Source organism: Myxocyprinus asiaticus, chromosome 48 (genome assembly GCF_019703515.2).
Source record: "Myxocyprinus asiaticus isolate MX2 ecotype Aquarium Trade chromosome 48, UBuf_Myxa_2, whole genome shotgun sequence".
In the NCBI taxonomy this organism is placed as follows: Eukaryota; Metazoa; Chordata; class Actinopteri; order Cypriniformes; family Catostomidae; genus Myxocyprinus; species Myxocyprinus asiaticus.
Genome location: NC_059391.1, coordinates 24,384,275 through 24,412,235, shown reverse-complemented (window position 1 = coordinate 24,412,235; position 27,961 = coordinate 24,384,275). Strand labels below are relative to the sequence as shown.

General features: G+C 39.6%; 1 protein-coding gene across 7 annotated transcripts; it reads right to left on the bottom strand.

Moving 5' to 3' along the window:
* Positions 1-32: 32 nt before the first annotated feature.
* Positions 33-27,545, bottom strand: LOC127437389 (PHD finger protein 21A-like). 7 transcript variants are annotated; one of them, XM_051692222.1, is made up of 18 exons: positions 27,258-27,545; positions 22,689-22,727; positions 22,025-22,127; positions 19,765-19,797; positions 18,613-18,678; positions 13,228-13,395; positions 11,789-12,040; positions 11,317-11,409; positions 8,816-9,103; positions 6,596-6,703; positions 6,458-6,509; positions 6,242-6,321; positions 6,076-6,136; positions 4,140-4,333; positions 3,396-3,551; positions 2,660-2,735; positions 2,216-2,319; positions 33-832 (listed from the first exon to the last, which is right to left on the bottom strand). In XM_051692222.1, the coding sequence occupies exons 3-18, from the start codon at positions 22,079-22,081 to the stop codon at positions 152-154; spliced, it is 2,469 nt and encodes an 822-aa protein (XP_051548182.1). In that variant the 5' UTR covers positions 22,082-22,127; positions 22,689-22,727; positions 27,258-27,545; the 3' UTR covers positions 33-151. The 7 variants fall into 7 exon arrangements, with proteins under 7 accessions (XP_051548182.1, XP_051548186.1, XP_051548183.1 ...); XM_051692226.1 differs by having other exon boundaries at positions 11,789-12,037; XM_051692223.1 differs by having other exon boundaries at positions 22,025-22,123.
* Positions 27,546-27,961: the final 416 nt, after the last annotated feature.

Genomic DNA, 27,961 nt, shown 5'->3' with positions numbered 1-27,961 from the left:
ATATATATATATATATATATATATATATATATATATATATATATATATATATACGTATAGATTGGCAACTTTGTGCACCAGTCCAAGGTGCGATAGGAAATCTGTTTTAAATGTTTTGGTGATGCAAGTGTGTTTAGGATGAGGCTGATAACTATTTTGGGATGTCCACATTGCTGAGAGGGGCTGGCAAAGCTTGCTGAGAAGGTTCTGAGGTTTTGCCGTTGTTGTTGACGCCGTGACTTCCATCGTCTTGCCGTTCCACCTCCATCTTTTCAGCTTCCTCTGCGCAGCTGCCGTCATTGGGAGGAATGTTCTCAGAGTCCGCGGTTTCAACCACACCCTTGTCTACTTCCGGGTTCAAGCCGGTACAAACACAGTCCGTCCCTCCGTTGGCCTTTACGTCCCTGATCGGGGGCAATTCTGCTGGCTCTACCGCTTTCGCCGCACCCAACATCTCTTCGCTAACCGTGGCTTCGGGCATTTCCATGACCCCCGATTCACCTGACACAGCTTTGGGTGTGACTGCAGCTGCAGGTTCTGCGATTTCTCCCACTTCTGGCTCTGCCTGCACTTCTGGGACTGCTACCGCTGCAGGTACTTGCACGCTAGGCTCGGCAGGGTTCTCTTGCAAACAGAATTGAGTAGTGTCCTTTGAGTCTTTGAGGCTCCCTGACTCCGTGCAGTCCGGTTTGGAATCCTGTAGAATGTCCGTCTCCATGGATTGAGACAAGTTAAAGCTCTGGATCAGACGGACAAGATGTTTCACCTTCTCCAGAGAGGCCTGCATCTCCTTCTGACGGGCAAGTATGCTATTCTTGGTCTCCATGCATTTCTGTTGAAGAAGGGAAAATGTTATGTAACAGCAAATTACACAACATTATAAAATGAACCATTATGGAATTCTGGGCTCTGTATCAACATCTGTGGTTGAAACATAAAATTCTTTTTATTTTATTTTTTTTACGACAGTTGAGCTTCTGCACTGCTCTTCTGTGTGGATGAATCTGATGGTTTAAGGTATAGCCATGGTAGCTCGTATGACTTTCTTCTGTGGAACACAAACGAAGATACTTTGGCACAATCATGATTTGGAGCTTGATTACACTTCCTTGCATCTGATGCATCCGCATGTATACTCACTGTGCACAGCTGTCAAGCCTGAGCAAGTGTAATCGAGCTTCAAATCATGACCGCCAATGCGACTGCAGATGGTAAAATTAGAAAAAGAAATCCGTTTTGTCTTGTTTCTCACCCAAAACCGCTTTAGGAGACATGGATTAAACCACTTGTTGTATACACTCACCGAGCACTTTATTAGGAACACCTGTACACCTACTTTGTCATGCGATTATCTAATCAGCCAATCCTGTGGCAGCAGTGCATAAAATCAGGCAGATATGGGTCAGGAGCTTCAGTTAATGTTCACATCAACCATCAGAATGGGGAAAAAAATGTGATCAGTGATTTCGACCGTGGCATGATTGTTGGTGCCAGACGGGCTGGTTTAAGTATTTCTGTAACTGCTGATCTCCTGGGATTTTCACACACAACAGTCTCTAGAGTTTACTCAGAATGATGCCAAAACCAAAAAACATCCAGCAAGCGGCAGTTCTGCGGACGGAAAAGCCTTGTTGATGAGAGAGATCAATAGAGAATGGCCAGTGTGGTTCGAGCTGACAAAGTCTACGGTTACTCAGATAACAATTCTGTACAATTGTAGTGAGCAGAATAGTATCTCAGAATACACAACACGTCAAACCTTGAGGCAGAAGGGCTACAACAGCAGAAGACCACGTTGGGCTCTTTTTTAGGACCATAGTGTTCCTAATAAAGTGCTTGGTGAGTGTAGATTGCCTTTTATGCTGCCTTTATTTGTTTTTTGGAGCTTGAAAGTGTTGGACCCCACTGACTTGCATTGTATGTACAAAAACACCTCATATCTCCATCAAAATATCTTTATTTGTGTTCCGCAGAAGAAAGTCATACGAGTTTGAGACGTCATAAGATTGAGTAAATAATGAGATAATTATCATTTTGGGCGAATTATTTATTTTATGTTTTCAGAGCTGAAACCGAAAAATTAAGCTGAACTTGCCTTACAATTGGTTTTCTGAGGCAAACCACCTTTCACAATGAGGCGCAGCACAAGAATAAGATTAATCTTAAATACAGAAAAGCACCAGACACGAAGAAAAGAAATAAATAAACATTTCACCGTTATAGAGTTGCTGAGCTGTTTTACTCTCTGTTCCAGTTGCTCTCGTTCCAGCTTTAGCTCAGCGCTCCATTTCATTATCTTCTGTTTTTCTTCTTCTTTCGCTGTCAGACAGGAACAAACACTTAAATTCCATGGGCTCAAACATCTTCCAGCCTCTCACAAGACTTGAACAGGTCATTTGGGGCTTGTATGGGCATGCAAAGTTGGGGTACAGTGTACTAAAGGGGTCTAATCATAGAATATCTAACTTTCCTTGATCTTGAGATTTGTGCCGTTTCTAGTTGTGGTGTAGCACCTGCATAGACTTCTACAGGATCCCAACATTAAGAAAGAGAGGCTGAAGTCTATTTGTAATTTTTTTGTTTGGTATATGACCCCTTTAATATAAAATTGGAGTAAAATTAATCTCACTATCTACAATTGAAATCAAAATGCATCTACCTTCTTTGTAAGCAATGTAAGAATGGACAATTGCTAGGGTTCCTGGCCAGGGAATGGCCTCTTCCTTCTTCAGAATCTGTAAAAGAAATTATCTTAATAACAGCAGTGCTGTGCACACTTGACCTCTGGAAAACCATGAGAGAGAAACTGTGAAAAACTGTATATGGCAACAGTGATGAACAACAGAACTTCAATGGGAGTGCTGGATGCTGTCTTACACTTACATGATGGGTGGAAAAAAGGCACAATCAATACTGAACCATGTGAGAGCTTACAAAGGTCGAAACAGCCTCGCGCCTGAAGAATCTCTCTTTGTGTAAGGGGAAAAATGAACACTTTGGCAGGGAAAGAGGGGTTTGATCTTTCAGTTGATCTCCCATTTCTAATTATATAATCATGTGTGCTTAAAGGGACAGATCCAAAATCGAAAATTCACAATCACTCAGACATCCTAATGTAGATTCAAATGTTGACCTTTTTTCTGTGGAGCACAAAAGGAGAAGTTAGGCAGAATGTTAGCTTCAGTCGCCATTCATTTTTCCTAACATCTCCTTTTAAGTCCCACAGAAGAAAAAAAGGCATTTGGGTTTGGAAAAACATCAGAGTGAGTAAATGATGACAGATTTCATTTAAAGTTGAACTATCCCTTTAAAACTACGTAATTTCAGTTAGGAGGAGAACACACTGCCTAGGGTGGGAAAGGAGTTGCCCAAGACCTCGTTGTGCTGCTGTTTACCTGGTCTTGACATTTAGGACAGATCCACATGCCTTTGGGAATGTTTTTGAGGGGCGGCTCCAAGCAGTCGAGATGGTAGACACGCGAACATGTGTCACACATGAGCAACTGTCCACTGCGTCTGCACACAGTGCAGAAATCCTCATGGATGTCTCCCTGTCGGGAAGAACGGCAGGTGTCAGTACCACCGCCCCCCTCTATTCTGGACCAATCAGATAATGGAAAAGGCAGGGAGGAGCTGACTTCTGATTAGAGGGATTTGTCTAGTGGCTTATTGGTAACTGGATTGCTCACTTAGCCAGGGTACTGGATATGTACCTAGTAAAAGTTTGTTTTGTTATTATAATTATATCATGTAATTATCAATAGATGGGCATTTAGGCATATGAATGCTAAGATGTTAAAAGGTTATTTAAAAAGGATTTTAAAAGTTGTATACTATAATGCATAACTTCAGGTCTGATATTTGCAGGAAAAGTAGTTAAAGACTGTTCACTTTGTAAGACTGTTGGCTCCATTTAAACACATACAACAAATACAAATAAACACATGAATGACAGTGCTGGTAGGTCATCTTTTTTCTCTCCAGGGTAGATGCTGTACTCTAACAAACAGAGTGTTACCTTGCTCCAGTACACTTCAAGGTGTACGGGATGAGGGATGTTTTTGGGAGGGGGAGGAGGGTGGAGGGAGGGGGGTCTTGTCAACAACACTGTCGCCCAGACTTTGCTGGTGGCTACTTACATCCCCGGAGCTGGGGCTGGGCTGGGGGACAGAATGAGGGTGGACAGAGAGGGGAAAGCCCCCTGTGTCAGGCCGCTCAGGGGCTGGGGAGGCAGGGAGGCTGCTGGTGGGGGAGAGCAGGGGGTTGCAGCCCAGCTCCGGCACTGCAGTGCTGCTGTTGCTGGTTGTGGTGGTGCTGTATTTGGGAGGGCGACCTGAGTGAAATGAGACAGACAAGAAAAGAAAAACAAACAAAACAAAAAGGAACAGAAAAATGGAGGAGGAAAAAGGGAAAAGAAAGAAAAATAGAACACAAAGATGAAATAAATAATGGCATATTCTGGTTGCAACATACCTTAGAGAGGGGATCCTCATTGGCTAGCATGGAAACAAAGGGGGGAGAAAGCGAAGGAGGAAGAAGAAAATGGAAGGGAGGGTCACAGAAAGCAGTTAGTGCAACAGACGACCACAGCAGCATGCAGGGAATTTTAAGTGAAAGAAAGGTAGAAAGAAAGGTAGGTAGAAAGAAAGAAAGGCCAAAGCCACATACAGACAGGCACTTAATCTCCCTTCAAGACATCCGACTGAACTGTACTTCACATCAAAAACTTAAGAAAAATATCAATACATTTCCCTGTATGAGCCTCCTTCAGGAACAAGTTAGCAATCATTTACTCTAACTACCTCATGCATTAGAAAAAAAAGGCAACATAGCATTAAAAAATAACATCTACTGTAAGGTAATGTGAAGTGTGCTTAACTACTAGAAAACTAACAGACAAAACATTACAAATGAATCTAACTCAAACATGACATTTATTTACAGCTTTTAACAAACTACATGGTATTTCAGCTCCGGGTTGGATCAACAACATTCAACCGCTGGATTCACCACAGAAGAGCATCAGGACCTTCAGTCATCTATTTAATATCAGAGCACTTTGTTTGCCTGCCATTTCTTATTAATAGAAATGTATATGTTCACAAGTCCCTAAGGCAGAGTCCAAGTTAAACCTTAAGTCCTTGTGGTGAAGTCCAAGTCAAGTCTTTTAATTCTATGTACAGGTCAAGTCTCAAGTCCCTAAAGTGGAATCCAAATCACGTCTCAACTCCCAAGGGCAGAGACCATGTCAAGCCTCAAGTCTTTCATATGGAATTCAAGTTAAACCTCAAGTCTTTGAGGTGGAGTCCAAAACACGTCTTAAGCCCTTAAGGCAGAGACCAAGTCAAGTCTTAAGACCTTAAGGTCAAGGTTAGTCTGAGATCTTTGAGGTGGAATCTAATAAAGTCTTTAAAGGCCATGTCTAAGTCAAACCTCAAGTCCTAAGGTAGAGTTCAAGTCAAATCTGAAGTCTTTGAGAAAGTCAAAGCCAAGTCTTTGAGGTGGAGTCCAAATCTCTTCTAAAGTCCCTAGGGAAAAGACCAAGCCAGGTCTTAGGCCCTTAAAGTCAAGGCTAGTGTAAACATTTTGAGGTGGAGTCCGAGTCAAGGCCAAATCTAATTCAAGTCTCAAGTCCTGAAGGTTAAGCTTAAGTCAAATCTCAAGTCCCTTAGGGAGCAACCACATCAAGTCAAATCTCAAGTGCCTAAGGTCTTTAACTTTTAAGGGATTCTACAAAAAGTCCTTGAGGTAAAGTCCAACTCGAAAAGTGAAGTAATTTTTTTTGCAACTTGAGTGGAAATTGAGTTTCCATCTCTGGAAACTATAAAACCAAGAAGAGCTGTTCCTTCACCACAACTTTTATTCTACAACACATTATACATGCCAGCTCAGGTCTACTGAACATTTGTAGAACTGCAGAGAGATTAAACCCTGGCAAAGACACAAAGCAGAATTGCAAGAGAAAGTAGAGAGTCTATTAGGTGTCTGTTAGATGATACACAGAAGCAGCAGGCTACAGTACATCAACTTAAGCAACTAAGCACACTTTAGGTATGTAGGCAGGCAGGAACCGACCTCTTTTCCTGGTCCCTTGATGCAGTGGAGTGTTCAAATAGGTGACAGCACTCTTTTTCCTCTGAGATACATGAAAAGTCAGACTGTTAGATATCTAAATACAATTTGAGCTCTCAAAATTAGGATTACATCCATGGAGGAAGAGCTAAAGAACATTTGTCTGTACCTCAGGTTCAAACACTGCTCCGCTGTACACTGGGTTAGCTGTTGTTCTCCTTTTGCGTTCTTGTCTTCTGCTCTGAATCTCTGCAGAGAAATGACATCCCAAGCACATTTGGTTACAAAATGTCATGTTTGTTGGTTAAATAACTTAAATTTCACTATAATTGTGTAGCAGAACACTAGAAACTCGCAGTGCAGCTTTGCAAACAGTAGGACTTACCTTCGAGATGGTCATATGTGACCAACCCGAGAGAGACCATAAAGGCAAGTTTCTGAAAGAGGAAAAATTTATCCGTTTTTTTATTAATTGGTTAGGTAAAAGTTAGGCTTCAGACAGAAGTCTAAAGACACAGGGTACCTGTGGACTTTCTTCTCGCTTGACCTTAGGAGGAGGAGGAAGAGGAGGAGAGGATGAGGGTGGTGTACTCGTGACCACCGGTTCTGAACCCCCCTGTGGTTTCACAGTCTGATGAAGACAATAAATGCACGAAAGATCATGAAAGAACACCAGCGAGAAAAATGGAAAAACTTCACAGCTTTACTATGCTGTCCTGAATAATTTCTAACTATATTGGTAATGTCCCCGGACAGCTACTTCTTGTCTAATTAAATGGGGACAGACCTAAATCTCAGAAACTGGACAAGATTACATACATGCCATTAACATATTTAAAAATGGGGAAAAATCTGACAGTAAATGTATCATATACACCGATCAGCCACAACATTAAAACCACCTGCCTAATATTGTGTAGGTCCCCCTTGTGCCGCCAAAACAGCGCCAACCCGCATCGCAGAATAGCATTCTGAGATGCCATTCTTCTCACCACAATTGTACAGAGCGGTTATCAGAGTTACCGTAGACTTTGTCAGTTCGAACCAGTCTGGCCATTCTCTGTTGACCTCTCTCATCAACAATGCGTTTCCGTCCACAGAACTGCCGCTCACTGGATTTTTTTTGTTTTTGGCACCATTCGGAGTAAATTCTAGAGACTGTTGTGCGTGAAAATCCCAGGAGATCAGCAGTTACAGAAATACTCAGACCAGCCAATCATGTGGCAGCAGTGCAGTGCATAAAATCATGCAGATACGGGTCAGGAGCTTCAGTTAATGTTCACATCAACTATCAGAATGGGGAAAAAATATGATCTCAGTGTTTGGACCGTGGCATGATTGTTGGTGCCAGACGGGCTGGTTTGAGTATTTCTGTAACTGCTGATCTCCTGGGATTTTCACGCACAACAGTCTCTAGAGTTTACTCAGAATGATGTCAAAACCAAAAAACATCCAGCAAGCAGCAGTTCTGCGGATGGAAACGCCTTGTTGATGAGAGGTCAACAGAGAATGGCCAGACTGGTTCGAAGTGACAAAGACTATGGTAACTCAGATAACCGCTCTGTACAACTGTGGTGAGAAGAACAGGGTTGGTGCTGTTTTGGCAGCACAAGGGGGACCTACACAAGATTAAGCAGGTGGTTTTAATGTTGTGGCTGATCGGTGTATGTGCTGCTTTAGCTCACACAAAAATGCAGTATTTTTCAGGCTGGTCCACCTAATGCATATAACCATTATAGAGTAAACAAACAGAAGATAGGCTCTTTTTTTTTATATTATCCCCTTTTCTCCCCAATTTGGCATGCCCAATTCCCACTACTTACTGGGTCCGAGGTGGCGTGGTTACTCACCTCAATCTGGGTGGTGGAGGACAAGTCTCAGTTGCCTCCGCTTCTGAGACAGTCAATCATATCATCTTATCTTAGCATCTTATCACGTGGCTCGCTGTGCATGACACCGTGGAGACTCACAGCATGTGGAGGCTCATGCTATTCTCTGCGATCCAGGCACAACTTAACATGCGCCCCATTGAGAGCGAGAACCACTCATTGCGACCACAAGGAGGTTACCCCATGTGACTCTACCTTCGCTAGCAACCAGGCCAATTTGGTTGCTTAGGAGACCTGGCTGGAGTCACTCAGCACACCCTGGATTTGAACTCGCTTCTCCAGGGGTGGTAGTCAGCGTCAATACTCGCTGAGCTACCCAGGCCCCTCTGAAGATAGGCTCTTTTAACTGTAAAGGCTAATGTACACTTCAGTCTTCTGTGTGCCACTACATGAAGTCTATATCTTAAAAGTATCACAGAGCAGTCACATCTGGGCTGGGCGATAAAAGACAGTGATTTGTGATGATAAACTTTTGTAATTTTCAATATTTAGCCGATGTCCTGCATCTAGATGATCGAAACAGGTATGTGTCTCTAAAAATGCAGGCAGTCTTGCAAAGTTATACACACAACTAGCTAACTGAATCACAATCATAAAGTCAGCCAGTTAGGAAGTATTAGCTGGCTAGCTGCTACATAGCCCTGCTGCCACAACAGCAACTCTGACATCAACACCATTGCTGTTTATTTATGTACTATTTAAACTTTTTTCAGGATCTATAGTGATGTCACAGGCAAGAAGTGGACCATCTCTACCCCTTATAATTTCTATGATAATTTTGCATGACCCTGGAGCAAAGAAAGCCCCTCCCTTGAATTATTCTTAATCGCAGATGTACCGCCCTCTGTTCCTACCTTTGTGTCCGAGTTAAGGTTGCTGATCTGAATCGTCTGGGCAGGGCTGATGACGATGCCTGTGACTTGTGTGGTGCTTCCTGTGACTGCGACCATGGTCTTGTCAATGGTGCACTGCTGTCCGTTTACAATGCGCACCTGATGGATGGGTCCGGCGGAGGCAGGCAGAGATGACGTCAGTTTGGTGGCGAGCATCAGGGGCCGCTGGATCAGGGGAGCTGCCACCATAGGGGGAGGGGGAGCTGGAGCAATGGGCACATTGTTGGGCGTGGGAGGTTTCGACCGAACCTGTGGAATGGTGGAAGGGGGGTGAGAAAGCAGGTCCAGTCTTGTCAGACTGATTGGTCATGAAAGCCACTCTGTTTCCATGCCCTTCCAGCCATGCTGGTTTGTGTTAAGAGGCAATCTCAGCTGTAAGTAATGCCAACACTGAGCTCTGGTTTGAGCTCTCAAAATCACCCATTCTGTCCACACAATGTATCTCAACCTGTTGCTCTAAACCTTTCTTAAAAGGTATAGTTAACCCAAAATCAGTTTTGTGTGAACTATCCCAAGTTTATCGCAGGATCTGTATTCTTCCATGAATCATCATGTTTTAGAGGGGCCGGTTTCATTGACCACATTTACATGCACTTAAGAAAATAGTTTATTTCAGAGTTCTTGCAGAAAGCGTCCTTCTGAAAGGTCATGTATACAAGAATGCCGTTTTCCTTATGCTGCTTAAGGAATTAAGAGAAAGCGATTTAACACACCCAGATTTCTCCTGGAGAACGTGGCTTATGTTGTCAAGTAAATGCATACGCGGCTTTCTTACAGGTTTTTGAGTGCTCGTGTGTGAACGGACTGGATAACAAATGTCATAGGATGGAGCCCAACAAAGTCAACACAGCGGAAAGAATTCAACATTTCTGGGAGTACAGTGGGTACAGTATATGCATTCATACACACCAATGTAAAATATTGACTGTTCCTCACATTCACGTATATGTGCATGCACATCGAGGGAATCCCAGAGTTTTACGTAAGAGGAAAACTTCACTATTGCTGTGCAATTCCACTGCAGGTCATGATGGAAAGTTCAGGAAAGAAACAGCAACAACTCTGGAATATCTGGAAATAAAGCGTAGCAACGGAGAATAAAATAGCGAAGTCTTCCTCGGATGCCATGTTTTTTTATTTATACAAGCGTCGCTGGAAAATTACGCTGCTCTGGAGAAAGCTGCTTACTGACCGAGACGCATGTATACGGGAGTAAAGAGAAAGCCGCTTATACAGTGCATGTAAACGGGAATGCTGCTTTCTTGCAATAAGCCACTTTCTGGTGTCCATGTAAACATAGTCAGTGACACCATCTACCAAAGCTGATATTAAAACTTATGTTGGTTCAAGGAAACCAATCATTCCATGCTTATCTGACCCTACAGTAATCAACTGCAATTGCAGCAATCTTTTCCCTTACTGTTATTCAGATTATGCTCTCCTGGTTGTTGTTCTGAAACAGCTGTCTAGTTTGTAGATCTGGAAAACACCACAGCCCACTGAATGGGTTCAGCTGAGCTCTTTTTAGCATTACGTAACTTTGTAAGGTAAAAGGTGTTGTGATGTCACTCTTGAAGGTGGTGGGGTTAATGACAGAGTCAGCCAAAGCAGTATAAAAAGGAGTTAATAGCATTGGGGCAGAAAAAAAGCAGAAAACAAATGCTGCAACTGAAGCAACTACTGTACATTGTTACAAAGGAACAAATAGCAACACGCTTTCTCTCTTACTCTCACACACCAAGGGAGCTTACACACCAAGGGAGCTTACACACTAGAGAAAGCTCTGATGGAGCATTTGAAGGATTGGAATGCGTTAAGATCTGTTTGAGGGTGTGAAAAGAGCTGGGCCAGTTTACAGAGAATTTTTGAAAGCACACCTAGACCCGCTTCTCCAAAATTCTCAATGGTCAATGGATGCCTATGTCAGAGTGTTAAAATTTTGGTAGAATGGCAAAACATCACTTCCACAAACCCTTGGATTTTGTCTTGTGATGCACCATCTCCTTTGAAATCAATGGATTCAAATTGACGGAAGAAGCATTATTTGACGTAGCATAAACTCTAGTGTGTAGGTGCCCTAAAGCAAAGAAAAAAACTTGAGCAGACAGTATCACAGCAACAGCCAGTGCTAGGTACGAGAAGGTGAGTCAGTTTTATGAGGAAAAACCAGAACTTGGGTCTCTAGGTATGGAACAATGTTTAACTTGTATGATATCTTAATAAAAGTTTGGGTGCTGACTGCAATCCAGCGATTTCAGTTCCTATATTAAAAATTAAGATGAGGTTTAAAAAATATCTTGACTTGGATCTGAGACATTACTGGTGTCTCAAACTAGTGACTTTGACACCCCCTCATTATAATATGTAGGCCTCTGAAACTAGGCCTGTGTGTCTGGTGGCATCGGTGTGGAATTGCATGTACTTAGAAGGGAGAGGGTGGGGCAGGTCTTACAGAGACGCACCTGTGGCTGAAAAGTGGGTCGAGGCGTCAATCTAGGAGGAGGGACAAACTGGGGAACTTTGATAGGCTGGGCAGAGGTGGTGGTGGCCTGCATCTGTGACAAAATCAGCCGTTTACTGGGCACTCAGCAAGTGAAATGAAGGAAAATAAGAACATTGCCTGCTTTTAGAGAAGTCTCATTTACTACAACTGGTTACATCACAGAAGTATGTCACCATACACCACTGCCAAGCACATAATTGTCAGAAAGGTAGTCATTTCAAATCTTCATTCTAACGTGAGACATAAACATCCTGTTCTAATCACTTCAAAGCAATCTAACAACTAGTCTACAGCAAGCTATGCAAAAAAAGAGGACGACAAAGATTGGTATTTCTAAATCAATGTCAGACTGCTACATTTAAGCAAGAGAGTAAATATTATTGAAGAGGATGTTGCAGGAGGAGAAATCTTTAGAAGCGATTCACACTCACGACAATGACATTCTTGGACACGATCCGTGTGGTTGTGTCTGTGTCCTGATTGGGTAGTTTGCTGGCCACATGAAGGTTGATTGGTGTGCTCTGGGAGTCGGAATTGGTGCCGGGTCTGGCGGGGTTGCTGATGGCAGTGACCATGGCGACGGTGGGGCGTTGCGTTGCCATGGAAGCAGGCATGGAGGTGGCAGCTTTGAGCACGAGAGGTAGAGTCTTTGCGGTGATGACCGGCGTCACTGTGAGAGTCTTCTAGTCAGGGAAGGGGTAAAATTGAGTGACAGAAAAGATGACATTTAACTCAGTATGAATTCAAAACTGTCCCTTTAGGGATAGTAGCCAAAAATTAAAGTTCTGTCATAATTTGTTTTAACACATATGGCTTTCTTTCATAGAACTCAAAAGATTATTTTAGGCAGAATGTAAGGCTCAGTCACTAATTACTTTCACTGAAACTTTTTCTTTTTTTTACAATAAAAGGGAAAGGTGTTTCTAAATGAATCTTTTAAGTGAACAAATCATTCTCATTCACTTTCAGTTCTAGAGAAAATACTTATTGTGCTTAAACACAATTTGAGTCTCTTTGTAGATCTGTAGGAATGCAACTTATTTTTTTACATAAAAGATAGACTTGTTTCGGGTTTTTAAATGAATCTGTTGTGTGAATGACTCCATGATTTACTCCTAGTAGACAAAATGAAACTCAAAACAGATCGCCACCTACTGGTGTAATGATGTAACCTACAGAAAGTCTCATTGAACAAATCAGTAACTAATTTAAAGTTATGTTTTTGTTCAAACGATTTGAATAACTGGGAATCAATCAGTTACCACCACTTATAGACTGCTTAAAGGGTTCCCACCCTTCTTGATTAATAAACATCCATGATTTTTCCATGACCTTTCTAGGCATTTGTGATAACTGGATTAATTTTTTTAAATCATTTTGATTCAGGTCGATTTGCTAATTAATTGTTTAGACCGATTTGTGAACCGTTTCGACTAATTTATTGAAAAGAACTGACTCAAAAGAACAATTCCCTGACAAATCAGACATCACTGTGTCTTGTAGAGTTTTACTCTACACAAGAGAAATATCTAGCTCATTTAAAATTTCAGAGCTTAGAAAAACTAGAAAAATATATATATATTAACTACAGAAATTTCTATATGCCAAGGCCTATTAAACACAATTAAAACATTTCCTGATATTTTCAGGTTTTTCGTTACTGTGGGAACCCTGCAATAAGACTTGTTTTCCTCTCAAGTCTATGACTTAGTCCTAATAGAAAAAGAAAAAAAGCCACTCACTGGTGTAATGATGCAACCTACAGAAAAAATCTTGAACTAATGTTTTTGGTGAACTGAATCAAAAGATTCAAATCACTGGGATGAATCAAAATAACCACTAGTAAACGGTTTGTTGTATAAAACAGTACCTGTGGCACCCCCTGGTTGTGTGGAGGCCCTGTGGGTGGCTGTGTTGGGGTACAGGTGGGTGTGAGCAGAATGGTTTTACCATCTGCTACTGCCGGGAGTGTCTGCATCTTCAGTTCAGGCTCCTGTTTAACCAGCAACTCTTTCCGCAACTGCTCAACCACTTTTTTCTTAAAGAGAGAGAGCGAGAGAGAGAGAGATTACTAAGAAGCACTAAAACCATTCTCTTTCACATTATGATTGCAAGTTAAAAGGAATTGGTGACTGCTGAAAACAACAGAACAGGTCAATTTGTCCTGAAACATCCGTCTGCACTTTTTCTGAGAAATGAAAATGAAAAGACCCCATCTCGTCTTTTCAAATGTTCTGTTTATATCTGGCTTCAGCGGTTTCTAATAATAGGTCATTAGTCACCAAATTTCCCGGTTTTCTTTATTCAGTGTGTTTAGCCCAGTCGTGGCTTTTATTCAGTCTATCTTAAAGACCTTTCAGGTGTGAGTCCATTTTAACTACAGTGGAAAAGCTTTTATAAAGGCCTACTGAGCGCTGTGCGTCCGCACACACACACATGATTGAAATTCATCTCACACACTCTGCTGTCTCAGAGTCCTCTGGGGCCAAAGCGTACCTCTGAGAGTGCAAATACAGACACTCTCACCCTTTCTCTCTCTGACATACACACTCACACATTCCCCAACAAAGCCCTTGTGCACAACATCAAATGAAGTCCCTTATGCAAAATGAATTTTGACAATATTTCTCTTTAAGGGGATGATCCATCGCACAGTACTGGCTTTAGATTTTCAAGCGGAAAGTTTACATACACAACAGACCACCGTGCCAGCTTCGGGCTTTGCACATATAGGCTAAATCACATAAATATAAATTCATGATGTGGAAAGTGCTATAGAGAATTCATATGAAATGAAGAGGGATTTGTAAGGCAGACTAACTCTATTCATGGCCGATTGGACTGAGACAGAGTTTGACATATACAAAAGACACATACACTGAATAAATCTCACAGATGACTCACATGAATAATTCACATTTCACCCCAAAAAGGAAAAAATGCATGAAATTACATTTTGCATAAAGAAACTGAAACATATTTAAAGACTATTTTCATGACAATTAAGCACATTTCCCCTCAAATTTTCATTACTGTAATGTGTCCAGATGTTTTACCCATGAGTGGTTTTGTAATTTACATATTCTGAATGATGATTGCCATTAATGTAATTTAATGATTCTTTTATTAAAATCAACATAGATTAAAAGGCAGTAAAACAAATACTACTGTGATGTATTAACACTTTGCCATTTAAAGGGATAGTTCACCCAAAAATGAAAATTCTCTCATCATTTACTCACTCTCATGCTATCCCAGATGTGTCTGACTTTCTTTCCTCTGCTGAACACAAAACAAGATTTTTAGAAGAATATGTCAGCTCTGTTGGTCCAAAGCAAGTGAATGGTGACCAGAACTTTGAAGCTCCAAAAAGCATACAGTGCATTCAGAAAGTATTCAGACCCCTTCATTTTTTTCACATTTTGTTATGTTGCAGCCTTATGCTAAAAGGCTTAAATAATTTTTTTTCACATCAATCAACATGCCATACCCCATAATGAAAAAGCAAAAAACAGATTTTTGATAACTTTGCAAATTTATTAAAAAGAGAAAACCGAAATATCACATTGACATAAGTATTCAGACCCTTTGCTATGGCACTTGAAATTTAGCTCAGGTGTATCCCATTTCTCTGGATCATCTTTGAGATGTCTCTACACTTTGACCTCCACCTGTGGCAAATTCAATTGGACATGATCTGGAAAGGCACACCCCTGTCTATATAAGGTCTCACAGCTGAAAATGCATATCAGAGCAAAAACCAAGCCATGAGGTCAAAGGATCTGTCTGCTCATAGACAGGATTGTTGAGGCACAGATCTGGGGAAGGCTACAAAACAATTCTGGCTGCATTGAAGGTTCCCAATAGTGGCCTCCATAATTCTTAAATGGAAGAACTTTGGAACAACCAGGACTGTTCCTAGAGCTGGCCACCAGGCCAAACTGAGCAACTGGGGGAGAAGGGCCTTGGTAAGAGAGGTGACCAAGAACCCGATTGTCACTCTGGTTGAGCCCCAGAAATCATGTGTGAAGATGGGAGAAATTTGCAGAAGGACAACCATCACTGCAACACTCCACCGATCTGGGCTTTATGGCAGAGTGGCCAGACGGAAGCCTCTCCTCAGTGCAAGACACAAAAAAGCACCTAAAGCACTCTCAGACAAGATTCTCTGGTCTGATGAAATGAAGATTGAACTGTTCAGCCTCAATTCCAAGCATCATGTCTGGAGGAAACCAGGCACCACTCATCACCTTCGCAATACCATCCCAACGGTGAAGTATGGTGGTGGTAGCATCATGCTGTGGGGGTGTTTTTCAGAGGCAGGGACTGGGGGACTGGTCAGGGTTGAAGGAAAACTGAACACAGCAAAATATAGAGATATCCTAATGAAAACCTGGTCCACAGCACTCAGGACCTCAGACTGGGCGGAAGGTTCACATTCCAACAGGACAATGACCCTAAGCACACAGCCAAGACAATGCAAGGGTGGCTTAGGGACAACTCTGTGAATGTCCCTGAGTGGCCCAGCCAGAGCCCGGACTTGAACCCAATCAAACATCTATGGAGAGACCTGAAAATGGCTGTCCATCGATGGTCCCCATCCAACCTGACAAATGATCTGCAGAGAAGAATGGCAGAAAATCCCCAAATCCGCAAAGCTTTTCGCATCATACCCAAAAAGTCTTGAGGCTGAAATTACTGCCAAAGGTGCTTCAACTAAGTACTGAGTTAAGGGTCTGAATACTTATGTCAATGTGATATTTCAGTTTATGCAAAGTTAGAAAAAATCTAGTTTTTGCTTTGTCATTATAGGGAATGGAGTATAGACCGATGTGAATTATTATTTTATTTTTTTTAAACCATTTTAGCATAAGGCTGCAACATAACAAAATGTGAAAAAAATGATGGGGTCTGAATACTTTATGAATACACTGTATACAGGCATCATAAATGTAATCCAATATGACTCAAGTGGTTCAATTCATCTTGTTAAAAGCTTCTTAAGAATGATATAATAGGTGTGAGTAAGAAACAGATCAAGTTTAAGTCCTTTTTTTCCTATAAATCTCCACTTTCACATTCTTTTTTATCTGGCTACTCACATTCATCGTGCATACTGGCATCTACTGGGCAGGGAGGAGAATTTATAGTAAAAAATGACTTTGATATTTTTCTCACCCACACCTATCATATCGCTTCAGAAGACATGGATTAAACCACTGGAATCACATGGATTTCTTTTATACTGCCTTTGTGTGCTTTTTAGAGCTTCAAAGTTCTGGCCATCATTCACTTGCATTGTATGGACTTATAGAGCTGATATATTCTTCTAGACATCTTTGCTTGTGTTCAGCAGAAGAAAGTAAGTCATACACATATGGGTTGGCATGAGATAGAGTAAATTATAAGATAATTTTTATTTTTGGGTGAACTATCCGTTTAAATATTCTATATATTTTTTTTACTTTATAGTAATGGGGAGGGGTTGCTTAATTGTCATGAAAATAATGTCACAATGCAATTAAGTCTACAGATAGTATGACATGAGATGCTCAGTTATCAGTTGGTACATTTAATATACTGATATAAGTTAATATTGAATATTTATCAGCCGGTGCTGGATATTTAACTGTGGACTTTCCAGCGATTCAAGATTTAACGGTTATCAGTCATGACATGAAAATAATTAATGGTTTATCAGTACAGGCCAGAATTTTAAAACAGTAGTTCACCCTACAAATTTTAATACAAACCTGCATGACTTTCTTTCCTCTGTGGAATTGGGGTGTAAGGCAGTTTGTTGGTCTCAGTCACCATTCACTTTTATTGCATCTTTTTTTTTCATCCATTTAATGAGAGTGAATGGAGACTGAGGTAACATTTTGCCTAAGGACTCTTTTTATGTTCCACTTAGGAAAGAAAATTCATACAGGTTTGGAACTACATGAGGGTGTGTAAATGACACAATTTTCATTTTTGGGTAAACTATTCCTTTAAAATCAGTACATCCCCAAGAAATGTTACTAAAATAGAATAAACTTTTTCTCTTTTGATTATGGGGTGAAATGTGACCCAGACATGTTTTTGACAGGTTTAGGGAGATTCACCCTTACAAAAGACAGACGTGAATTAGCATTCAATGAACATCATCACTGGCTCTAATCCTCGTCTAGCTCTCCATCTCTAGGATAAAAGCTTAGCCGGAGATCAGCTTGAGTCAGTAAACTGGGACGATTCTTTGATGAAACTAACTGGAGAATATCAAGACGAGGTAGAAAGAAGTGAAACATTGCCCCATAACAGCTGTGCTAAAAATCGAGACTTTTCAAGAAGCAACCAATTAAGTGCAATATCAGGCAATCTGGAATGTTTTCACCTCCCACCAGCAGACCACACACACACACACACTTTTTTGCTCTGCTGCCACAGTTTTGTGAAATGCACAGACATTTCAGTACATGCCTGTACTGCTGACTGCTCTTTTCTCAAAAACAAAAACAAAAAAAACAATTAAACATATCAATCTTTGCTTATCTCTATTGTCATTACATCATTAAAATCTAACATTCCCAGAAGATCCAGCTCCTAATGTAGGGAATCAAGACCACTAAAGAAAACGATTCAAAAACGCTCCAGTAAACAAAAATGAACTGGACCGGGAGATGGAACTTGAACACAAATGTGCCAAAACAATGTTTTCTTTTTTTTTTGCCCTTTCCTAAAAAGACCAAATAATATCTGCAGGAAAACATGTGTCAGGAAAACATGCAATGTTAACCAATCACGTCACCTTTCGGTTCCATCACTGATCAGTGTCAGAGCTCAAAGTCAACACTGAAGCAATGCATGCAATCCAATTTACTTAAGTAATGTGACATATTTCAAAGTGGATACAGGATATTCAATAAGATAATAAAGACAGTAATAAAATGTGGAATGGTACTTTTTTTTCCCCATCAGGAATTGATTGGATTGTGAAAAGTGGAGGGGCTGAAAAAGAGCCATTCGTCCAACAGCCAAAAAGGAAAGCTGAGGTTCTTACATTTTTATAGAAAATTAAAATGTGCGCCAATGAATCAAAGTTAATATGGTCAATATTGAGTTCATGTTGACTTTAAGACCTGATATTCTCAATTCAGACTTTGCATATCAAAACACAATTAAACGTGTTTCATGCATTTCGCTGTTCATAAACAATGTCCTTCCCAGCACCTGCAGCAGAGAATGACATTACAATACTTGTGAATCATCTTACCTGTTTCTCACTCAGAGCTGTGATTTTCGCCTGGAGCTCGTGAAGTTGCTTCTTCAGATCTGCGTTCTACAAAAAACAGCATTAATAAGTGTAAGAATCATATATAAAAAAAAAAAATTGAGCAAGAACGGAACTAGATCATTAAACTATTAGAAGGGTATAAATAAATAACGTTTTTAGCAATTCGGTAACGCTTGTTTAACAATAAAGTTCTATGGGTATGTCAACATTACCTAATGTATTAGGTATCATCAAACTAATAATGAAAAATAACTGTTTACACCATTTATTCATTTAATGTAAATTTATACATTTACATATTCATATTAGTTCATAATGCATTAACTCATGTTAACATACAACTGAAAATGTATTTGGATGTGAAAAAAATTAACATCAAGTAAGATTAATAAATGCTGTAAAAGTATTGTTCATTGTTAAGTTTGTGTTAAAGGAATTTTCCAGGTTCAATATAAGTTAAGCTCAGTCGACAGCATTTGTGGCATACTGTTGATTACCACAAAAAATAAAAATCTGGGTTCCAGTAAGGCACTTACAATGGAAGTCAATGGGGCCAATCCGTAAAAGTTAAAATACTCAATTTCAAAAAAGTATAGCCACATGCGTGTAACATGATTTTAGTCTGATAAAATGGCTTAATAACCATTTCTGAGTAATACCCGATTTTACAGCTTTGTTGCCATGACGATTAATGTCAACAAACCCTAAAATGACTGTAAAAAATTATGATTTAAACAAATTTACAGCTCAAATAATACACAAGTTTTAACAGAAGAATTAAAGTGCAGTTAATTTCATAACATTACAAGCTTCACTTTCCTGCTTATAAACCCTTCAAAAATTGGTCCCATTGACTTCCATTGTAAGTGCCTCACTGTAACCTAAACTTTTGCTGCTGCTTTTTCTTTTCTTTTTTTTAAAGGAGAGACAAGTCAAAATTAATTTTTGTGGTAAGCAACATTATGCCACAAATGCTGTCAATTGAGCTTAACTTGTATTAAACCCGGAATATTCCTTTAACTATTGCGTTAATACATATTCAACCTACCCTAAACAAATAAATAAACAAACTCATGTTTAAGTAGATCAGAGGAACATTTATAGAAACGCAAAGTCACAAAAAACATTTACCTGTGGGTCCTGTTTCATTTGGGCGACAAGTTTCTATGGTAACAGGAGAAAAGACAAGAAACTGTTAAGGCGAACAGTTTTGGAGGGAGACACAGACACAGTGTGCCATCTACAGGCTAAATGTGAAACTACAGCCTATTGCACCTGTCTCACACTCAAGACAAAAGCCGACAGAGCAGCAGGCAGACCGCCTACCGCTTTCTGTAGAGGTAACAGCTTCTTCCAGTTTACAACAGTTTGTGGGGATGTAGTTTAATGAGCTTGAGTGAATATTTCCCATGTGCAACTGACAAGTGTAATTTATATGAAAATGTAATTTAAACACTCTTCTGGACCCACGTTCTCTTTGGTCTGTGTTTCTCTGTACAAGTGCTATTTTATTTTTACTTCAATTATTCTCCATCAAGCTGTGAGTACTCAATGCTTAAGTTACCAAATGCAAATTCCTTGTGTGTGTGAGCATGGAAACACTGTGACTCTTATTAATCTAAATTGCACTTTGAATTGTATGTGATTAAATTCAAATTCAGTTGGTTGACAATTATTTAGAAGGAATGTAAAAATATATGCATCAATTCCCTTAAAAATTCCCTTTTTTTCTTCTTCAAAGTCGTCACAGGACACTACATCCAAAAGCACAAAACACCGTGTTTTTAGGCTGTTGCTGCCCTGGATGGGGTTGAAATCCCTCTTCCACCTGCTTGTCAAATATTCAGAGCAATATTAAGACAAAACCAGACGGCAACACAAAAAAAAACCACTAGTATGAAAAGGAACACCTGCTTGAGATGATTTTTTACAATTTAAGTAATGGCTTACGCTTTCTCCCCCCAGTATGACCCCTATTCTTCCTCTTTTTCTTTCTCTACTTTCCTTCCTCCCTCCCTGTCTTTTCCTTTTTCTATTCCCCACCCAGGCAGCTCAGCTAATTTTCTGCCTGCTGGGACACGCCGCCTCTGACTACGAGAGACACGAAAGGAAACCTATCTTCATTTATCACTGATCCAGCGAGTATCACTCAGGAAGAAGGAAAATAGATGACTTGAAGACCCGTTCTGGCAGATTCAGAAAACACTTTACAATGAGGTTGTATTCGTTAAAATTACTTAATGCAATACTTAACATGAACTAAGAAGGAACAATGCAAATACAGCATTTATTAAACTCAGTTAATGTTAAAGGGATAGTTCACCCAAAAATGAAAATTTTCTCATAATTTACTCACCTTCATGCCATCCCAGATATTTATAACTTTCTTTCTTCAGCATAACACAAAAGAAGATTTTTAGAAGAATATCTCAGCTCTGTAGATCCACAGAATGGAAGTGAATGGTGATCAGACATTTGTAGCTACAAAAATCATATAAAGGAAACATAAAAGTAATCCATATGACTCCAGTGGTTAAATCCATGTCACCAGAAGCGATATGACAGGTGTGGGTGAGAAAACAGTACAATATTTAAGTCCTTTTTTCCTCTAAATATCCACTTTAACTTTCAGATGTAAAAGCGAAAGTGGAGATTTAGGGTAAAAAAAAAAAAAAGCACTTCAATTTTGATCTGTTTCTCACCCACACCTATCATAACGCTTCTGAAGACATGAAGTTAACAACTGGAGTCTTATGGATTACCTCTATGTTTCTTTTGTCGCTCCAAAAATCACATAAAAAGGTCTGATCACCATTCACTTGCACTGTATGGACCCACAGAGCTGAGATATTCTTCTAATAATCTTAATTTGTGTTCTTCTGAAGAAAAGGCATACACATCTGGGATGGCATGAGGGTGAGTAAATGATGAGAGAATTAACATGTTTGGGTGAACTATCCCTTTAATTTCTACGTATACTAACACACTGTTTACATTAATAGTTGTATACATTAACATTAGTTAATGCAATATTAAACTCGAACACAACGAACAATAGTATTTAATACATTAACATAAACCAAGATTAACAAATTCTGGAAATTGTTATAACATTGTTAGCTCATACCTAACACATTTACTAATGTAAATAAATACAACCTTACTGTAAAGTGTTTCCGAAAATTCTAAAAGGCCCCCACTTAAAACACTCTGTCAATATAGCAACAGATGACTCTATATATGTGTATTCCGCCACTGGAAATTCTTTGTTGTGATTGTGGCACACTGTAGCTTACTGTATTAATAAGGGTATACTGACACTTTCGGAAAGGTTTCCCAAATGATTTAACTGATTAGAGCCACTTGCCGAGCCATCTGCAAGATCTCCTACCTGATGGACTTGTATTTCCACTTTCAGGGCCTCCTGTAATGTTTGCAATTCCATCATTGATCCAGTTCGGCGGAAAGAGAGTCCCAGGAAACTTTCAGCCTGTCTTGAAAAATCAGAAAGAGCGGTTTTGGAGGTTTATTGGATTTTTTTTCTTCCATTTTATATATTTAACCTTTATTCCGCGAGCCGTCTGAGATGCTTGGAGGTTGGCTTAATTCGATGCCACCTCAAGGGAGAACAAAAGTCAGCATCTAATACAGTTGGAGAGGAAAATGCACTTTTCTAAATCTAGGTATGATGCATGATGTTTTGGCGACACTGTACTTGCACGATATTGGTGAACCTCTTGTTTAAGGTCGAAAAAGTATCTTGGCCGAATGCGGCTAATAGGAAGAAACTTAATAGAGGAGCTGCTGAAAAGCTATTTTCAGGCTAGAAAAAAAGTGGGGATGGCGGAGGATGAAAACTTGAGACAATCGAGGAGATGGTTCATGAGGAGTTTGTTATGCCTGTTGGACGAATCGTAACAACTCCAATGCAAAGCCTTTGCGTAACAGTGAGCGAAACTGAGGCAGTGTTACAGACATTCATTCACTCTCATTGATTTTGGTGGGTGGCTCTGTGCCAAGAGGACAATTATAACAAAGGCTATTAAAGGACTTACCAGCTGGCACTGAGACTGGTGTTTACTCTCTCCAACTCCCTGCACAAAATAAAACACACACACGCACACAAACACACAACCTATTAGAAGGGGTAGAGACACTCCAATTCTCTCTCTCTCTCTCTCTCTCTCTCTCGCAGTCTGTGAAAAAGGGGGCAACATTGCAAGCACAGCATTCAGTAGCCATCTAACTGCTCATCCCGTCTATGAACTACGCGACAAGAAGTCTTGCATCCCTCTGGCATCTCACTGCATCTCTACAGGCCCAAAAATAACTTCTTCAAAACTCAAGCTTTGTGCATTCCTGCCAAATGGAATTGTGTGATTTTAAATCAAGCCTAAATTCGCCAGTGATGACATCTGTCATGACCACGCAGCAGTCGAACATCTAAGGACCTTGAGTCTACAATGGACAGGAAACGACACCCTCTCAAGTCTACGTGTCTATGAGTCACTCACTGAGTCTTTGATCGTATAAAGTCTCCAATCAAACACAATTAAATCTGACTTTCACATAATTTTTGGGAAAGGCACCATGTCCAATATTTGGCTAACTTGCAATTCCAGGTCTTGGGTGTTCAAAATAAATTGGGACAAAAAAACAGTCTGATTATGTACTTTTTCTTCAGCATATTTTATAAGCAAAATGTTTATGATAAAGTCCCGTGGAGCAAAAACTAAATAAATTCATACCAGCCAGGTAAAGCTGATATTCTTGAAAACTAACAATATTAAGTAGCAAGAGACTACAAATGCCATGTTTTTTATTTACACAAGCATTGTGGGGAAATTACATTGCTGTGGAAAAAGCGGCTTACTGACCGAGCCGCATGTAAACGAGAGTAAAGAGAAAGCCGCGAACACAGTGAATGTAAACGGAACGCTGCTTTCCAGCCTTGTGCAGCTTTCTTGCAAAAAATGGCTTTCTGGTATGCATGTAAACAAGCTCATGTACTCAAAAAAAAACCATTTTACAGTATAATAAATAAAAAAATATTATAAAATAATCATCATTAAATCCGGTCAGAGGCAAACAGAAGAAACACTGCTAACTATACACAAAACACCTACCTAGAAGTGTCCTGGGGGAAAAAATTACATATCAATTACCATCTCATAAGATATTTTGTTATGTTCGTCATCATGCAACTGCTCTGTCTGGTCTCTCATAACACCCTGCATATTAATATGTAACACTGATTTTTGAAAGAAGGGACAAAATATGTCCTACATAAAAATCATAAAAAGTCCTCTATGTTAAAAATCAAGAAATGTATAATAATAAAAATACTGAAAAGTTAAGTCTAAAGGAAATGTGTATACTCGGGCATTCATTACTTATATTTTTAAATAATTACATTAGATATTTTTTTTAAACGCATGCTCTATACTTGGATGCACATGGAACTTTACCTGTCCTCAACAAGGTCACATTGTTAAAATGACAAACAAGGTGTTTAAAAATGCAGCAAATTCTAAATATAAATATGAAATGAAAGGTAGGGATCTGTAAGATATCAAACAATAAATAAAGTAAACTTTAAATTATATTTTCCATAAAAAACTGCCTATCAAAGTTGTGTCCTCACTTTGTGTCAACTCTATCAGATTTCTTTTTTTTTTTATATAATCCTGAATAAATCAGACAATGTCACAGTCAGCTATTACTCTGAGTACCCCTTTTCCACTTCCAGCTCATGGTGGATGCAACATTAGGTCACATGGTCTAGCAAATTTTAATCAAACAATGTTTAAGTCTCTGCCGTCACAGCTTCAACATGTCAGCTCTGTCATCCCATTACGACAATTTCTGTTAAGAATTGTGGAGTGATTTTGGCATTACATGGTTAAGAAGGAAAAGAATATTCAATTTTGCAAACTCAATCAGAATTTTCAGAATAGTGTGAAAACAGAAAAAAAATATATAGAATGTTTTTTTTTTTTTATCATTTAACTCCTTTACTGAACACCATTATTAGATAATTAAAGACTTCACACTCTTATTGGATGGATCAAATTAATATAACATGCTAGTGTGTCTGAGTTGTAATTGCATAAATGTCAATTTTCAGAAAATAGCGTTTTTATAGAAACCTGTTCCCTTACATGATTCGTTAGCCGAGACCTGTGTCTACATATATATTCATTTCAAATTAATTTAGTATTAAAAAATAAAAACTGTCCCTTATCTCAGGAATCAGTGATAAGATAACCAGACAAAATAAGCCTCAGTATAATAAAAACTGAGTTTATAAATCAAATCACATTGAGATTTGTAATAGTAAAGTTGTACATCACAGTAACAATGCAATTTTCTTGTCCCTGCAAAGTTTCAAAAGTGACTTGCTGAAATGTTCTTTGTAAAAAGTATATATAGTCCAGGCCAATTCTATATCTTTTTTCAACAAGGAAAATAGTTGTACATTAAATAAACTGAAGTTATTAGTATAAGTCTTGTTAGTACATTATATGAGTTTTTCACTCTACGGAGAGGTGATTATTACACCTTAAACTTCTTTTTACATACCCATAATGTAAAAAAAAAAAAAACATTTTATGTTTAAATGCGTCTATTGACAACTTTTTCATTTGAGTGCTGATAATAGATAATAAACTTTAGTTAAACCAAACCAAACTGACATTAGACAGCTAAAAAATAAACTACACATAAAAGGGTAATGTGAATTATTGTCCTTTATAAATAGGATCCTGGCCTGGGTGAGGTAACAAAATATCACCACTACACCTGACAAACTGTACAGTACTACTAAAATACTGTCAGTGTCATGTTACATTAGCCAGCAGCGTTTGGTTTTGCATAATTCTTTGATAGACAAAGGAATCAACAACTGCACACGTATTTTGTTTATGGATGGAAAATGTTCTATTCATCATATACACGGTTACATGGAACGACAGATTCCCAAATTACTTGATTGCAAGAATGAAACCATTAAAGTGAAACTACCTAGGCAAGGAAAACAAAAGTTAAAAGAAAAGAAACAAAAAGCTAACATTATCAATAACAATCAAAGAAGGGATCAAACACATTCAAAAGTTTAAAGAACATGTCAAATATCAACAATTAGTACCAATCACAATATATAAACATGATGCAAAACTAAATAGTTCAGCATTCAAACAAGATGAAAGCAACCCCAAAATAAAAAGCTAATCAATAACAATCAGGGGGTAAACACGTGCTAACGTTTGACAAACATAAACAATCAGTTCAAAAAATAACTTAACACTAAAACTGTTTTGAATGAGCCCTTGTGTTTACAAAAGTCCTTACAAACTCATCAAAGGACATCAAAGACACACAAAAAAAAATAATAATAATAATAAAAAAATAAATTAAAAAAACTTAAATAAGGCATTTATCTATAAAACACGTATCCCTAACTGAACCCCAAATTAGTGTGGCATATGCTGTGCTCCATCTGTTATGCAAGTGCTTTAATTTGGCACCTGCAAATCTACACCAAAAGACTGCAAAGCTAAACCACTTTGACAGGCGGTTCGGTTGCAGCCTGACCCTCAAAAACCAGCCCAAACTATGCATTAAACCGGGCTTTAGTTCTCTGGATCTGACCAGGGATGTGCAAATCACAGGAAAAGTTCGGCAGCACTTTGATTAGGCCACTATTAAAAACCTCAGGGAAACACGGAAGATGCATGCAGTGCTGTTTACCCACAGCATACTTTCACTAAGATTCATCCTAGAGGGGAACATGCTTGCTTGAGTTCGTCTAAGTAAAGACAAATCCACCCAAACTAGAGAGTAAACGGGTTTTGAGTGTCTTTTCCCCCCCTCATATGGCACATTTACTCTCCTAAAGAACCTGGTTTTAGTTGGTGCAAGCTACAACACATCAGCTCTAGAATAAGTCTGCCTCCACCAACCAGAAAAAAAGCAACACACACACAAAATCACTTTCCAAACAAGGCAAAATAAAATCGCATTGCTTCAAAAGGCATCACTTTATCATCCACCCACGACAAGTTCAGGGACTAAAAGCGCTGGAAACTATCAAAATAGTACTGATCTTTTTTTATAAGCTGCTAGTGGAAATAAGGAGCTTTCACATTGTGCTACGGCTAACCCAGCTAAAGCTAACAGGCCAACAGCACAAATTACAGTTAGATGGACTCGACTGAGCCGCAACCACTAATTCAAGCCATGCACGAGCAAAAGATGTTCATTTCCCCCCCCCCGTTTACACCCCCCCCTCCTCGCTTCCATCGGATACATTGTTTCCACTGAGCTGGAAAGAACCGTTGCGGCAACAATGTATCCAGCGAAGTTTAAATTGTTACAAAATAACAATACGCGCGGAACGTTCGACGCGCCGCACTTAGAAATACACCGCACAACTCCTAGAAATAAGGGGGGATTTTTTTGCTTCAAAACCATCGGGCTCCTGACTTCTCACCTACCCGATCGCGACGGGCTTTAGACGTGGAAAAGCGGCGAGTAGTTAATGGACGATCAAAGTCCAGAAACGAGGCGCATAAAAGTTGCATTCATAATAATAATAATAAAAAAAGATCCCAAGGTGCACTTACCCTCCTTCTACTCACTTGAGCGGTAGTGCTTCTCTCTCTCCCCCCACAAATTATTTAAATAAATATTTACAAACACTCCGAGATCTCGGCAAAGAATCCCCCGATGCGATCGCTCACATCGCTGTAGCGGTACGCTAGGCTCGGTTTCGCTAGGCTAACCGACCTTATTTTTTGTTTGTTTAAATTTAATTAGTGTGTGTTGAAAAGAGAGAAACTGAGATACAAAACAAGAAGAACTCTTCTTCAATCTCATTCACCACAGCCGCAGCACCGAGCGATTCATCCGCGCAGGAAGAGGGAGACGAAGGGGGTGAGAAAAGTAACAGTCAGAAAGCGTAAATACTCACAAACGCGCATCCAAGCGACTCAAAAACATCACGATTCCCGTTAAAGCCAGAATCCTGGCGGGGAAGTGGGCGTAAAGTTTCAACAAAACGTGTTTGGGAAGAGGACTATTTTTTGTGACGGTGCGGCGAATTTATTTCACTTTGCCTAAGGAACAGCGGTAGTGCGACTCCCATTGCCTAGGGAAAAACCCGGATGTAAACTCGGCGAAACTCATCTGGAGAGAAGTGGCAACCTAACTCACTCCAACTCATGCACTCACAATCACAGACAGCAAAAGAAGTGAATGCAGTCCCCCCCATCCGACCACCATGTCTGCCTGACACCACTTCACTCCTCCAATAACGTCAAGTCAAAGT